Below are 14,496 nucleotides of genomic sequence, written 5' to 3'. Positions count from 1 at the left end.
TCCTCCTACTTTGAAAGACCGAGCAGGCGGCGCACGTCGCGCATCGTCGCCGACGCACGCTCCCGCGCCTTGTCACGGCCGCGCGCCTCGAGCTGCGCGAGGTGCTCGGGCTCCTGGATGAGGCGCGCGTACTCGTCCTGGAAGGGGCGCAGCGCCTCGATAATGCTCTCGGCCAGGATGCTCTTGAGCTGCGCACCCGAGCCGCCGGTCGCCACGTCGAGCACACGCGCGACCTCCTCCGGCGAGGCGTTTGGCGACGAGAGCTGGGGCGCGAGCGTGCCGCCGCCCAGCGCCGCCAAGATCGACACGAGGTTGCTCATGCCGGGGCGGCGCTCCGGCTCAAAGGTCACGCTCCGCTCGCTGTCGGTGACGGCCTTTTTGACCTTTGCGTGGATCTCGGCGGGCGAGTCGGTGACGAGGATGCGCGAGTTGGCATCGGGCGCCGACTTGGACATCTTTTGGTCGGGGTTGCGCAGCGAGAGGATGCGCTTCGACGGCGTCAGCAGGCAGTTGGGCTGGTAAAAGTAGGGCTTCTTCACGGCGTTGTTGAACTGCTGCGCGAGGTCGCGCGTCAGCTCGAGATGCTGCGTCTGGTCCTCGCCGACCGGGACGTGCGTCGCATGGTATAGAAGGATATCGGCGGCTTGCAGCACGGGGTAGGTAAATAGGCCGGTCTGGAGTTGCGCGCTGGACACCTGCTCGCTATCGTGGAGCGTCTGCAGCTTTGACTTCCACGTCGTCATGCGCTCGAGGCGACCAAACGACGTGATGCACGACAAAATCCACATGAGCTCGGCGTGCTCCGGCACCTCGTCCTGGTGAAAGAGCGTGCAGCGCTCGGTGTCGATGCCCATCGCCACGAGCGCGGCCATCATGTTGCGGCGGTCCTGGAAGAGCCGCTTGGGGTCCTGCGGCACGGTCAGCGCGTGCAGGCCGACGATGAAAAAGAACAGCTCATCGTCCGGCTTGGCCGTGTTCTGCAGGTCGACCCATGCTTTGAGGGCGCCGAGGTAGTTGCCGAGCTGGGTCAGTCGCGCGACGTACATGCGGCACGCCGGTCGGCTGGATGCCTGACAAAATCACACGCTTAGACGGGGGCCTAGCGACAGTCGCATAGCCGCACACAGGCACACGCGCCAGGCGCAGCGGCGCACGCAGCGCATGGTGCACGGCCACGCTCCGCATCGACGAAAAAGTGGAGGTGCGCACGAAGCGTTGGTATGGGCAGCTACGTATAGTACAATCACGACGAAGACACCTTGGGCGCCGTCGTGCGCGGTGCGCTCGAGGCGGCCGGGGGCGCTTCGATCGCGCGCGCGGCATTCTCCTTGGCTTTTTGTGCGCGGCTCTTGGCATCCTCGACCGTTTCCACATAGATGCTGGGGAACCAGCCAATTTTTCCGTCGCGGAGACGGCCACGCCACCACGAGATCTCCTCACCGGTGTTGGGGTCCTTGGTGTCGATCACGGCAATCAGCTTGCCGGGCTCCAAGTCGAGCTCGTACTCGTCTGCAGCCTTGTAGTGGTATAGCGCACGCACAAAGGTGAGCTTGCTGGGGTCGATAAAGCCTGTGCCTTGTGCGTTTTGCAGCTGCTGCAAATCGGTGCCGGCCTCGGCGGCCTGCTGCGCAAGGCGCGCACGCTCCGCATCCTGGCGGGCCGTGATCATCTTCACGAGCTTGCCCATGAGGTAGGGCAGGCCAATCACCGCCAGGAAAAAGACAAAGAGGGGGCGCTTGTTGGGGCGCTGCGTGGACGTGCCGCCGCGCTTGCGGAACTCGCGGAACTCTTGCGAGTCGATACCGCTGGGGCGCTGGCCGGTCATGCGGAGAAAGAGGTGCTTGGCCTGGCGCGCCAGCGCGAAAATGCTCAGCACCTGGCCGAGGTAGTTGCGGAGATGTGCAAACTGGTCCGCAACACCGACCATTGCAAAGAAGCTCGAGTGCGTCGCCATAAAGGTCGACTCGAGCATCTGCGCAAAGCCGCCAAAGGCAGACACGATCGACGAAATCAGCTCAAAGGTGGCCTGCGTGCCACTCTCCATGCGCTGCGTCAGCGAGGGGTCGCCGGGCTGGCCCATGCCCATGCCCATGCCCATGCCGCCGTAGCCCATGCCGCCGTAGCCGCCGTAGCCCATGCCGCCGTAGCCCATGCCGCCCATGCCGCCCATGCCGCCATAGCCGCCATAGCCACCGCCGTAGCCACCGTAGCCCATGCTACCCATGCCGCCATAGCCGCCCATGCGCGAATAGGGCGAGGAGTACGTGGATCCGTAGCCACCGAGGCCGGAGCCGTAGCCCGAGCCGTAGCCCGAGCCGTAGCCCGAGCCGTACCCGCCCATCGTCGAGCGGTAGGGGTTCATTGCGCCTGCATTAGTCTCGCTGGGGCACGTACCTCCGGCCGTGTCGGTTGCGCCGGTCGACAACGATGCGGGCCGATCAGGCACGGCAGGCGCCGAATCGCTAGTAGACATGCTTGGTGTGCTCGTAGAAGCCGCTTCGGAAGCCCCGCTCCGCTCCCAAGGCTTGGGAGGCGCGGGCATGAATGATTGCCAGGCTCCGGTCCGGTCAGCAACGAACCGAGTGGGGTGGCGTGCGGCTGTTTTCCAGCCACGTGGCCTATGCGAAGGATTTCCGCCAGGCCCTGGCCGGGGCCGGACAGGGTCCAGGCGTGGAACGAGTGCGTTTGTACGGCGTGTCTAGAGGAAATAGGGGATAGGATGGTGCACTAGTACCATCTCGCTATCTGCCATGCTGTTTTCAAAAACTTGGGAGACATTTGCCACACGGCTGTTCCCCCTGCGGCCTGCCCCCCCTAGGCGTCGCGGCACCCCGCACGCCCTCGCCCCTACGCTAGAACTGTCTCTTTTCTCCGCAGCATCTGTAAGGCAAACACCTAATCATTTTTATACACCATCAGCGCGCATGCAGCTATAGGAAGCCATCATCACGCTCCAATCATGCATCACGATTACTTGTGAGCAGCAATCGAGGCCTGGAGGCGAATGTTCTTCTCAAGAGGACCGTGGTTGTTCACGTACTTGAGGTAGCAGCCGTCACGCATGACACGGTTGCTGTTGCGCGCCTCGATGTAGTCCTCGCGGCTCATGTCGGTGAAGCCCCACTTCTTGGAGATAATGATCTTCTGGCGACCAGCGAACTTGTAACGCGAGCGGCGGAGGGCCTCGATGGCCACAGGGCGGTTCGCGTCCTTGGTACGGATCGACAGGAGGACCTGGCCAATGTTGACACGGGCCACAAGACCGTACGGCTTACCAAAGGCACCACGCATACCCGTCTGAAGACGGTCGGCACCAGCGCACGAAAGCATCTTGTTGATGCGGATAACGTGGAAGGGGTGCACACGCACACGCAGGTGGAACGAGTCCTTACCGGTGGTCTTGGTCATGTACTTGTTGGCACAGATACGCGAGGCCTCGAGAGCCTCCGAGGTGATCTGCTGGTGCTCATCGCACACAAGGTGGACACAGAAGGGGAAGTCGTCCACAGAAGCCTTCTTACGACCAAGATCGTAGATACGGATCTTGGGGTCCGGCACACCACGGTTGTAGCGGGACTTGGGCTGCAAGGTGTTAGCATCAGTTCACAGGTCAGAGCAACATACGTAAGGCTTGTTCTTGCAGTAGCGGTAGCAACGAGCAGGGCGGCGTCCCATCTGGTGTTAGCCCAATTCGGTGGCAACGCCACACGTACCTTGACAGTCCTGGAAAGGTGGGTGGGAGAAACCTCTCGAGCGCCCAACGCGATGTGCTTAACGCCGTTTCGCACGCGCATACAGTTCTTAGAAAGCATCACGTGACCGTCCTCCACACGATGCAAGGGCCACGCGGCGTGTGGAGGTTGGGCCCCGGACGTGGTGGCCATGGCGGGGCCCACAGACGCAAGCCGCGCACGCGCCACGGAGGAGGCCTCGAGCGACGCGAACGCGACGTTTGATGGATGTGACGCGGCGTCGTCTCAGGCGACCGCGCCATTTCTCACAAATATCGAGAACCACTTTGGGCGCGTGACGCTCACCGCCCCAGACAACATGCGCCGCCGTCGTGGGAAAGACCGGCGCGCGGCGGCTGCACGGCCCCCACGGTTCTTGGTATCGCAGCACGGACGTGCGAGCGTGTCTGATTTGCGAGAACTTGCACAGGAGGCGCAGGGGCCGCGGCCGCGCACGGGCTCCCACGGCCAGTCGGCACCCCGCGTGGGACGGCCGAACGGCGCGTCGGGCGAAGTGCGCGCTAGGAGCACGGCACGCAGCGCAGAGCGGCCGCAGCTTGCGGTGGATCCGCCTGCGGACGCGCTGCAACAGTCGGTCACGAGCCCGTGGGACCGCCGCTTGAATGTTTGGGACGAGATCTATGCCATGCCAGGTGTATCGGATCCAGACCTAGTCGACGCACCGCCCGCGTTTGCGGCCGTGACGGCGACACGGCCGCCGGATCCTCCTGTGCCAAATAGCCCGCCGCCGCCATTTACAAGTGATCGCGAGTCGGACGGCGACGCAGAGAGCGAGCCCGAGGCGGCCGATCCCCTTACTTTGCAACAGCGCGCGGCATGGGAGGCTGATCGCATGGAGGGGTACAGCCTCGAAGAGCGTGTCGCGCGCATGGCACGACGCATGGCCGGCGAGGTGCCGGAAGAAGGCGAGCGCCGCGCACTTGCGCCGCCGATCCGAGGCGAACAGCGCCTGAGCCTGCTGGGACCGACCGCACGTTCGGCACAAGTCAGCCGCACAGGCACGGTGCGTATGGGAGCGGCGCGTGTAGGCACGGTGCGCCGTGCAGGCCCCGCACGCCGGCCCCCAGCGCCGATCACGCCCCGGGACCCGTCCAATATTCTCCAAGTCGTCCGGGCACCTGCGCCGCTGTCGGGCGAGCCGTCCGAGGCGCCGAGCGATATCGAGTCGAGCGACGAGGCGCCGGCACAGGACTCGTCAGATTCCGAGTCCGAGTGGCAGACAGAGCACGATGCACTGGAAGCACTGCGTCGGTACGACGAGGATATGCGCCGTGCACTGCGCGGACCACGTCTGCGTGGCATCCAAAACGAGCGCGCGCAAGCCCCGGGCGACCCGGCGCAGGAGCGCCTTTTTGCCGCGTTCGCCGAACTCGACCGCACGCTGCCCCGTGCGCCGCCGCCGCAAGTACAGACGTCGCTGGTGCCGGGCGGTGCCGTTCTCGAGAGCGAAAGCGAAGTGTCGAGCGACTCGGACGACAGCATTGCCGGACAGCGCTTTACCGAAGTCCCGTCGGCGCCGCCGCGTGTCGTGCGTGACACCGGAAGCGAGACGTCGAGCGAAGAGGCAAGTGGCGACGAATCGGACGAGCACGGCCTCACCGACAGCTCGTCCGAGAGTCAAGAGGTGCACGACGAGAGTCTGGCGAGCAGTGCTACGCAAGATGCTGTGCCTGCGCCCATTCCTGGTGGGTTTCCCCTTGGGGACGAGGAGCTGGGCAAAGGAGAAGCCGCCGAGGCTCGGCCATCGGCGCCTGCTGCCGAGACGCCTGCTTTGCCCAGTGCTGCGGAGCGCGTGCCTGCCGAGGCGCGCGTGTCAACTCACATTGCAGCCGAGCCAGAGCCGCTGCCTCTTGCCGAGGAACCTGCGCCAGCTCCTAGTAGCCCCGAGCCGGTGCCGGCGCCTCTTGCCGAAGAACCTGCGCCAGTTCCCAGCGGCCCCGATCCGGTGCCGGCACCTCTTTCCGACGCGCGAGCTCCGGCTCTTAACCAGCCTGCTCTGGCTGCTCCCTCGGCCTCGCTGCCTGTCAAGACCTCTGCACCCAGTGCCGAGGCACCCGAGGCTCCGCTCGCCCCCCTTCCCGCCGAGCCGCAGCCCAAGAGCGCTGGAGCTTCGCAGCCTCTACCCTCCCTTATGATCCCTGCTCCTGCTCCTGCTGCGCCTTTTTCCGAAGCCCCCCGGGCTGGAGATGCGGTGTCGCCTGCACCTGCAAGTGCAACGTCGCCGCTGGTGCCTGCACCAGCGCTGCGGTCCCACCTCAGCAGCGCACCTACCGAGCACACGGCGACGGCCGCAGCTGTCGCGCTCGACTCGCTTCCCCGGCGCTCCAAAGCACGCCATGCACGGCCGCACAAGCACGCCGAGCAGAAAGTGCGCACGGCTGCCCAGCCACCCGCCGCTTCCGCCTCAGCGCCGGTCGAGCCGAGCGTGGCGGTGCCTCTGCAGAGCGAGGCACCCGAGGTGCCTGCCAAAGACCCACCGCGCCCCTCGGCTGTCCCTGATACCACATACACTCCGCCGTCGGTCTCGGCGGTGCACCGCGCACGCCGCCCTGCGCCGCCGGCGCCGTCGCCGATCCGCCGCCCAGTACGCGACCGTCCTCTCCCGCCGCCGCCGCCGTCGCAGGTTCCATTCCTGCGTACGGCGTACGACCAGCTGCGCGAGATGCAGTTGCCGGCCCACACGGCCTCGGACGCGTCGCACGAGGTGCTGCAGCGTGCGAATGTGTACGATCGTGAAGGACTTGCATCGCTCGAGGCGTACTTGGAGCGTGCGATGCCTTCGGTACGTCCCGAGACCGAAGGCGGTCTGTCCCGCTCGATGAGCCACTATGGCGGCGCCTTTACGAACCCCCGATCGTCGGCGGCGCCTCTTCCCAGCCATTCTCGCCTGCCAACCATTACGGCAGCGACGCGCCACTTTCCGCCGACGCGGACGTACTCGCGGGACGACGAGGCGGCGCAAGGCGAAGACGCGGCGCACACGACGCCTGTGCGTCCACGTCGCCGTGCGCCGCCGCCGCCGCCGCGGGAGAGGGACGTGCCGCCGGTGCCTGCTCGGCCCAGTGCGCACGCAGAAGCACGAGAGGCATTGGAGGCGATGCAAGGCTCGGTGCCCGGCATTGTTCCAGCGTCGGTGCCGGACGCGGTGCCTGCTGTGCCGGCTGTGCCTGCAGCGCGTGCAGTGCCAGCTGCGCCTGTGCCTGCCGTGCCTGCAGTGTCTACAGAACCCGCTGCTGTGCCAAGCTCTGTCCCAGTGCGCGGGTCTGTACCTGAGCATGTTGGCATGCCCGTCGGGGCGCCTGTCCGGGAGGCAGTCCGGGCGCCTGTCCGGGAACCTGTCTCGGTACTCGCTTCCGAACCAGCCACTGTTCCTGCGGCCGTGCCACGTTCGGTGCCCGCCCCGCCCGCGCCTGCACCCATCCCCTCGCTGTCCGAAGCTTCTACGCCTTCGGGCCCCACTACTACCTCTTCTGTCGCCGGCTCCGACGCGACAGTCCCCCCATCCCCGCTGCACGCTCCCTCGGTCACGGACCTGGACGTGGCGGTGGCGCAGCTCGACAATCCCTCGATGCAGTACGAGTGGGCGACGCTTCTTGGCGAGTTCCTCGGCCCTGCGAGTGCCGCTTCGTCGCTGACGCAAGAGGAGCTGCAGAGCATTCCTGTCGGCCGCGTCGAGCTCGAGCACCGGCGTGTATCGTCGTCCGGCAAAGTGAAACAAAAGCTGAGCGTCGTCGGCGTCCGTGTCGACCGCTGTGGCATCTGTCTCAACCAGTTCCGCGAAGGCCAGCTGGCCTGCATCTTTCCCTGTGTTCACATGTACGTCCCCGCCCCTAACCTAGATTCCACGACCAGTGCACAGTGGAGCTTCTGCGTGCCAGCCGGCTGTGTCCCCTCTGTCGTCGTGACGTGGTAGAGTAATGTACCATAGCATCGAATGCACTATTTAGTGTGCTACCATCAGCCCCTGGATCGATTCGGCGAGCTCGTGGCCCGCCTTGGCGAAGTCGACCGGCACGGCCTGCGTCGCAGTGTAGCGCACGCGATTCGTGTCCTGTGTGAGCCAATGTACGTACGTTGAACGTCTCCTGCTTGGCGCGGCAGCTAAAGAGCATGACGCGGCCGACGGCGCGCTGGAGCACCGCCTTGAATTCGCCCTCGTTCTCATTCTGTGTGAGTAAATCCACGTACGCGAATCGCATCGAGCTCGTCGGCAGTCATGCCCAGAAGCAGGCATCCGATCTCATTAAAGCCGCTGATCCAGATCTGGCCCGAGTAGTCCGCAATGTTGGCCGAGAAAATGTAGCGGCGCACCGGCTCCGGGAAAGAGCGGTCGCACTTCTCGCAGCGCCATCCGTCGCCCTCGTCCATAACCTTTTTGTTGCACTCAGGGCACGCGGTATAGTACAGGTTGTTGGGGCGAATGTAGAGTATCGTCGCGCGGGTGTTGAAGTAGTCGGCGCGCTCGAACGAGGTGCCCAGCGACTCGTCCTTGACCTGCTCGAGCGTGCGGCGCTCGTTCGGGCGCATCGCGCCGCCCTGGCCAGGCGGCCCCGCCTCGGCGCGCGTAAACGACTTGATCTGGGCAGCGTTGCCCTCGTTGTCGTACCATCCGCGGAGGCCGTGGCTCTCTGGGATGTCCGGGTTGATCGACATGGACGAGGAGGAGAACATGGAGAGACTGCGGCCGCCAAAGTCGCTCACCTTGACGCCCTTGAACGCAAGCACCGGCTTTTCCTCGCCCGCAATCGTCTTTTCAAAGTTCTCGGCCTGCTGGCCCCACAGCGTGAGGCGCACGCTCATGCCGCTGCTGTCGATCAGCGTAAGCTCGCGCTTCTTGATCGGGCGCTGCGTCGCCTTGGACACGATTTCCGACACGTCCGTGTAGCCGTCGAGGATCGTGATCACGTCTGTCGTCTGGTTCGGCTCGACGTTGGTGAGCTGGTCGATCGGCACAAACTGGTACTTGACTTCCGGCACGTCGCTCGCCTCGGTGCACTCCTCGATCTCCGAGTTGCTCTCAAGCGCGATCTCGTACTCGTTCGGGAGCGAGCTAAACTGCTTCTTGGCAATGTTCACCTTGGCCTTGCTGATGAAGTACACCTTGTTCTCCTGCAGCAGGGGGTAGAAGCGGTCGACCGCGTCGTTGAAGCCCGTCGCGCGGATCTCGCCGCTCTCATCGAGCAAATTCACGCTAAAGAGCTTGCCGTCGCCGCGCGCGTTCGACCAGTGCTTGATGTCGGACTTGAGCGTAACACGCGCCTTGATCGTCCATTTGTTCTGGTACGGCGACAAGGCCTCGATCGGGTACACCGGCAGGCCCGACGACGACTTGCTCACGCCGCGGCTCGCCGGCGCGCTCGTGCGCGACAGCGCCTGCGCGCCGACCGACGGCTGGGGCTGCGGGGCAGTCGCGGCGGGCTGCGCACCCTGCGCAGGCTGCGCGCCTTGCGCCGCCGTCTCGATGTTCTGGGGATTGCCAATGCGGTGCGGCAGCGCCGGCGAGAGCACCTCGAGGTTGAGCAGAATAAGGATCTTGCGGTTCTGAACCGTGTTGGCCGTGTATTGCGTGATCCGCACGACCATGTTCTTATCCAGCGTCTGGTTCTCGACGAGCGGCTTGAGCTGCGTCGCGAGCATGGCTTGTGCGTAGTACACGCCGTCGCTGAGCACGACGCGGTAGCGCTCGCTGACGTTCGCGCTCGCGTTGCTCGTCTGCAGCTTCTTCAAGCTCAGGATCTGGCACACGGGGTCAACAGCCCCGCTGCCGTCCGCCGAGTCGAGCATGCGCGCAATCACGCCTTCCGTAAGCTCTTCCGCCGACATGGTGCGCGTTCGGTGGCAAATGAACGTGTTGCTTCGCGTCGGGACGCGACGCGCCCCACGTGGCCTCGGCCGTCAGACGACCTCGCCTCGGCCGATATTAGGATGCTCGAGCGACTGGTGAACGCTGCCGCTGATCTGCCTGGCGTCGGCGCGTAGGAGATGTCCGAAGAGCAAGGCAGCCGTTGGAATTGGGTAGGTGTTATGGCTCACACAGGTCACCAATATCCCGCCGCCATCCAAGCAAAATGCACTGCTCGCCAAAAGCACCACGGAGGAGCGTGCGCCAGAAGACACACGTGCGCCGCCCGGCATGAGCGGCTTGAGTGCGTCGCGGCCCCGTACAGAGATGCCGCAGCCCGCGCCCAAGATTGCAGTGTCGGATGATCCGATCAACCACAAGGCGCTGCGGTGGACCTCGACGCAGCCGCGCACGCAGCCGCCCGAGCCACTGAATGCGCCAGAGTACGGCGCAGCGGTGCCCCAAAATATCCAGCAGCCGCACGCGGCGCCCGCCCTGCCTGATGCGATCGTCTCGTCGCTCTCACCTACAGAGCACATGGCGTCGAGCGCGCAGAGCATTGCCTCACTCCAGTCAGGCACAGAGAGCCACACCTCGGTCGAAGACGAGACCGACACGGCCGACGATACCGAGACCGAGACCGAGGACGAGGACGAGCATGTGCACGCACGCGAGGAGCACGAGGCACGCATGCCGTTCCTCTATCCGGTGCCGCACTCGGTCGCTGAGCAGATTCCCATCCCGACGAGCGGCTTTGCCACGCCGCGCCAGTCGACGTCGTACCAGTCGGGCACCATGACGCCTCGCTTTCACGAGTACGCGGACCAAGGCGCGGGACCGAGTTCGGTACGCCGCATTTCGGCTACGCCGAGCGCTGCTGGAGCGCAGAGCTGGTCGCGCCGCATGTCGCACAGCCGTGGGCCGTCGCTCAACATAAGCGCGCGCGAGTCGGCCGGCGGGGGCGGGCTGAGCCGCCGCGGCACGCTGCGTTCGTCGGCGCTGCCGTCGCCGTCGCTCCGCGAGAGCCATGCGACGCTGCGGGGCATGCCGTCGCCCCGCGAGAGCCACGCATCGCTCCGTGGCAGCCTGTCCATGACGCCAATGGAGCACGGCGAGACGAGCTACTTTTCCGACTCGCCCCGCCGCGCGTCGCCCGGTGCATCGCTCGCCACGACGCCGATCGGGACAGGCGGTGCAGCGCCGCCGCTCACGCCGTCGGCCATCTCGTTCCGGCGCCGTGCCTCGTCCATCGGCCAGCCTGCGCTGTGGATGACGTCGCGCCCCGGCTCGCCGTCTGCATCGGCTGCGCCGTCGCACCGCGGTACGCCGACCGTCTCGCGCTCGCCCTCGCTCTTTGTCTCGCCGTACGTCGCGACGGTGCCGGGAACGCCGGCGGAAGAGTACTTCCACGAAGCATCCGCACGCGCGTCGGTCGCCCATTCGCCCATCGCAGAGAGCCCCCCCGAGATGGGGCCGCTGAGCCTCGCCGAGGCCGAGGAGCCGGAAGAGATGCAGGACTCGTTCGGGCGCATGGGACGCACGTCGGATCCTACGCGCACGCCGCTCTGGAAGCGCCGTGCGGCCTCACAGCTGCGTCTGTCGCAAGACCAAGGTGCCGAGAGAGAGGCTGCCGCGCAAGAGTCGCCCTCGACCGAGGACATGAAGGACCTCGATTGGGGCGCACCGCGCAGTCCCCGTTCCTTCAACCCGGTGGATCCCCAATCGATCTTGCAGCGTGTGAACCAATCGCTTCAGAGTTTGGGCCACGGGCCGACGCAGCGCTACTCGATTTCGCGCCGCCCGCGCCTGGTGAGCTTTGGCGAGGTGTTCCACGAGCCGTGGGTCCTCCAGCCCTCGCCCAAGGACGGCGAGGAGGATCTGCCCAACTACCAGTGTACCGTGCACATTGAGGGCTTTTTGCCCCGCAAGATGGAGCTTAGTGCGCCGGGCGAGCCGGCCAAGGTGCGCAGCTGGGAACGCTGCTACTTTGTCCTGCATGGCACGACGCTGCACCTCTACGATACCGATATATCTTCTTTGTACGCCAAGGGCTCCGACCCCGTGGCGCTGTGGGACCTGCATGCCACGACGCATGTGCACACGGTGCCGATGAGCGAGTCGTGCGAGCCGACAGACCACACGCCCAACGCTCACGACCTGCCGGGTCACGATGAGCACCACTGGCACAACGGGCTGGTGAACAAGGGCCTGGCGCTCGGCTCGACGCTCTTGTCGTTCGCATCGCACGCCAAGGAGGCCGATCCAGGGGTCGCTGCGCAGCTCGACACGCTCAAACAGGCACTGAAAGAGCACCATATCCGCTCTTATTCGTTACAGCGCGGCGAATGCGGACTGGCGGCGGACTACACCAAGCGCCGCCACGTTATTCGCGTCCGCCTCGAAGGCGAGCAGTTCTTGATTCAGACCCGCAACGATTTCCATGTGGTGGACTGGATCGAGGCGCTGCAGGCCGCGATCAACGTGTCGATGGACCTCGACGGCCGGCCGATGCCCAAGTTTATGACGCTCCCGCGCCGCCGGCGCCGGCGCCGTGGCGGCGAAGCGGTCGCCCTCGGCAGAGACCGCTCGCCACGCGACACGCACCGGCACTCGTCGGCTGCACACCCCACGCCAATGGCCGCATAAATAGTGATGTATATGTTTATGAACGTTTTTTGAGCGCCGCAAACCGGTTCATGAGCGCATCCCATTCGGACGGCGCGGCAGCGGCCGGGGGCGATGTGTCGGCAGGGGCGCTTGGGGCGGCTTTCTCGGGCGCGTCTGCAGCGTCGGTCGCTGTCGCACCCTCGTTCCCGCCTTGCACGACTTCTGTCCCTGTCTCTACATCGTCGCCAAATGGCACTTCGTACGCTTTGCATACTGGGTTAGTCGCTCGACCTACTCTCGCTTAGATACGCATGAACAAGCTCCTCCGGCGGCATGTGGAACGCGAGCTTTTTAGTGACCCGCGGCGAGACACACTCATCCGCATTGTCGAGCGCCGCCTGCGCGAGCTCGGCACCGTACCGCGCCGCGAGCATATCGCGCAAGACATGCAGCTCGGGCAGCTCGGTGCGGTGCGCGGCATGCAGCAGTCCCATGAGCGGCTCCTTGACTGCGTCCTCGGGCTCTGTCCTGTCTTAGATAGGCGACGTACGTATTCAGCTCCAGCAGCGCAAACCGCGCGTGCAGCGTCTCGCAGTACAGCTCGAGCAGCTCGAGCAACTCAATGTGCACGTCCTCCATAATCAGCGACTCGGTCTTGACGTGCGCCGTCTCCATCTTGCCTCGCTGCACGAGGTCTGCAATCTCACGCCGCGCCTGCTTCGCAAGCGACTCCTTCTTCTCCTGCAGCATACGCGCGCGCTGAATCGCGAGCTTCAGCTGGATCTTGGTCCGCGCCCCATTCCACCGCGGCATGGTGGAGGTGGAGAGCTGAGTCAGCGACGCGCGCGCGACGCGTAGAGCGACACGACCATGCAGGCGCCGGAACGGAGCGCAGCCGCTGCGCCGTTGTACACGGATACGAGCCTGGACGATGTGCTCGCGACGGTCGACGAGCGTGAGCTCGATCGCGACGAGTCGGTGGACCCCATGGCGCTGCTGGCGTACTACCGCCGCCTCCTGCCGTTTCGCTCCTTGTTCACCTGGCTGAACCAGGACGTGGCCTTGACGCGCAGCTTTACCAACCGTGAATTTGCGTTTACGCTACAGAACGATGCATACCTGCGTTACCAGTCTTTTTCGAGCTGGGACGACTGGAAGAAGGAGGTCTGTCGCTTGAATCCGTCGCGTTTCGAAATTGGGCCCGTGTACAGTGCCAAGCCCAAGGACCGCAAGACGATGCAGAAGGCGACCTTTCGCCCGGTCGAGCGCGAGCTCGTATTCGATATTGATATGACGGACTATGACGAGATCCGGACATGCTGCTCGGACAAGAGCATCTGCGCCAGGTGCTGGCGCCTGATTGCGGTCGCCGTCGAGGTGCTCGACAGCGTGCTCCGCGAAGACTTTGGGTTCCGCCACCTGATCTGGGTCTACTCGGGCCGCCGTGGTATCCACTGCTGGGTATCCGATCCAGAGGCACGAGGTCTTCCGGACGAGGCCCGCAAGGCGCTCGTCGGCTGGACGGAAGTGATCCGCGGCAGCGCGAACCAGGCCAAAAAGGTCTCGCTCGGCTCCGCCGCGCCGGGAGCGCCGCGTGCGCTGCACCCGAGCTTGCGCCGCGCACTCGGCGCGGATGTCCTCGCGAATTCGGGGTCAAATGGGCAGTCGTCCGCTGCGCGGGGGCCGCTCCAGCGCGCATTCTTTGACGTGATCCTTCGCGACCAGGACTGCTTCCGCGAGCAGGAGCGCTGGGAAACGCTGCTCGCCCTCCTTCCTGCGAACGAGACCGAGGCGGTGGGACGCTTGCAGAACAAGTGGTCCGCGGCGCCGCGCTCGAGCGTGCAAAAGTGGGACGACGTGCTGGACGCCGCGTCGCGCAGCGCAGAACGCGCGCGGCTTGCGTGGATCGCGGCACTCGAGGATATCGTGCTGCAGTATACCTATCCCCGCATCGACTCGGAAGTGAGTAAGCGCCAGAACCACTTGCTCAAGTCACCGTTTGTCGTGCATCCCTCGACAGGGCGCATCTGTGTTCCCCTTGAGCTCGAGCAGATCCAGGGCTTTGACCCGCAGACCGGCGCGCCGACCGTCGCCCAGCTCTTGCGCGAGCTGAACAAGTACGAGGCGCAGCACCCGGATGCGTCGCCCAACTCGCACACCAAAGGCGAGTGGGAAAAGACGAGTCTCCGGCCGTATGTCGAGCAGTTCGACCGCGCCTCGGCCAAGCTCCTGCGCGAGATGCGCGACGCAAAGCGCGCTACGACCAAGCACTCGCTCGACTTTTAGTTTACATGA

At 65.2% G+C, this 14,496-nt stretch overlaps 7 protein-coding genes across 7 annotated transcripts; 3 read left to right on the top strand and 4 right to left on the bottom strand.

Annotated features, from left to right (window-relative positions):
• Positions 1-5: 5 nt before the first annotated feature.
• Positions 6-1,185, bottom strand: MSW1 (tryptophan--tRNA ligase; the record flags this gene model as incomplete). Its single annotated transcript, XM_060268124.1, has 2 exons — positions 6-1,022; positions 1,045-1,185. The coding sequence occupies 2 exons, from the start codon at positions 1,183-1,185 to the stop codon at positions 6-8; spliced, it is 1,158 nt and encodes a 385-aa protein (XP_060124107.1).
• A 58-nt stretch (positions 1,186-1,243) lies between these two features.
• PEX13 (Peroxisomal membrane protein PAS20) lies at positions 1,244-2,362 on the bottom strand (the record flags this gene model as incomplete). The annotated part of the gene is made up of 1 exon (XM_060268123.1): positions 1,244-2,362. The coding sequence occupies one exon, from the start codon at positions 2,360-2,362 to the stop codon at positions 1,244-1,246; it is 1,119 nt and encodes a 372-aa protein (XP_060124106.1).
• Positions 2,363-3,882: 1,520 nt separating this feature from the next.
• Positions 3,883-7,665, top strand: MJAP1_004203 (uncharacterized protein; the record flags this gene model as incomplete). The annotated part of the gene is made up of 1 exon (XM_060268122.1): positions 3,883-7,665. One exon carries the CDS (start codon positions 3,883-3,885, stop codon positions 7,663-7,665), a length of 3,783 nt encoding a protein of 1,260 aa, XP_060124105.1.
• A 30-nt stretch (positions 7,666-7,695) lies between these two features.
• RFA1 (Replication factor A protein 1) lies at positions 7,696-9,575 on the bottom strand (the record flags this gene model as incomplete). Its single annotated transcript, XM_060268121.1, has 3 exons — positions 7,696-7,803; positions 7,826-7,918; positions 7,941-9,575. 3 exons carry the CDS (start codon positions 9,573-9,575, stop codon positions 7,696-7,698), a joined length of 1,836 nt encoding a protein of 611 aa, XP_060124104.1.
• A 159-nt stretch (positions 9,576-9,734) lies between these two features.
• Positions 9,735-12,240, top strand: MJAP1_004201 (uncharacterized protein; the record flags this gene model as incomplete). Its single annotated transcript, XM_060268120.1, has 2 exons — positions 9,735-9,767; positions 9,790-12,240. 2 exons carry the CDS (start codon positions 9,735-9,737, stop codon positions 12,238-12,240), a joined length of 2,484 nt encoding a protein of 827 aa, XP_060124103.1.
• Positions 12,241-12,256: 16 nt separating this feature from the next.
• Positions 12,257-13,014, bottom strand: IST1 (Vacuolar protein sorting-associated protein ist1; the record flags this gene model as incomplete). The annotated part of the gene is made up of 3 exons (XM_060268119.1): positions 12,257-12,474; positions 12,497-12,729; positions 12,752-13,014. 3 exons carry the CDS (start codon positions 13,012-13,014, stop codon positions 12,257-12,259), a joined length of 714 nt encoding a protein of 237 aa, XP_060124102.1.
• Positions 13,015-13,071: 57 nt separating this feature from the next.
• On the top strand, positions 13,072-14,487 carry PRI1 (p48 polypeptide of DNA primase; the record flags this gene model as incomplete). Its single annotated transcript, XM_060268118.1, has 1 exon — positions 13,072-14,487. The coding sequence occupies one exon, from the start codon at positions 13,072-13,074 to the stop codon at positions 14,485-14,487; it is 1,416 nt and encodes a 471-aa protein (XP_060124101.1).
• Positions 14,488-14,496: the final 9 nt, after the last annotated feature.

This window comes from Malassezia japonica, chromosome 9, assembly GCF_029542785.1.
Source record: "Malassezia japonica chromosome 9, complete sequence".
NCBI classification, from domain to species: domain Eukaryota; kingdom Fungi; phylum Basidiomycota; class Malasseziomycetes; order Malasseziales; family Malasseziaceae; genus Malassezia; species Malassezia japonica.
The sequence above is the reverse complement of the archived record's forward strand: the minus strand, read 5'-3'. Positions and strand labels throughout refer to the sequence as shown.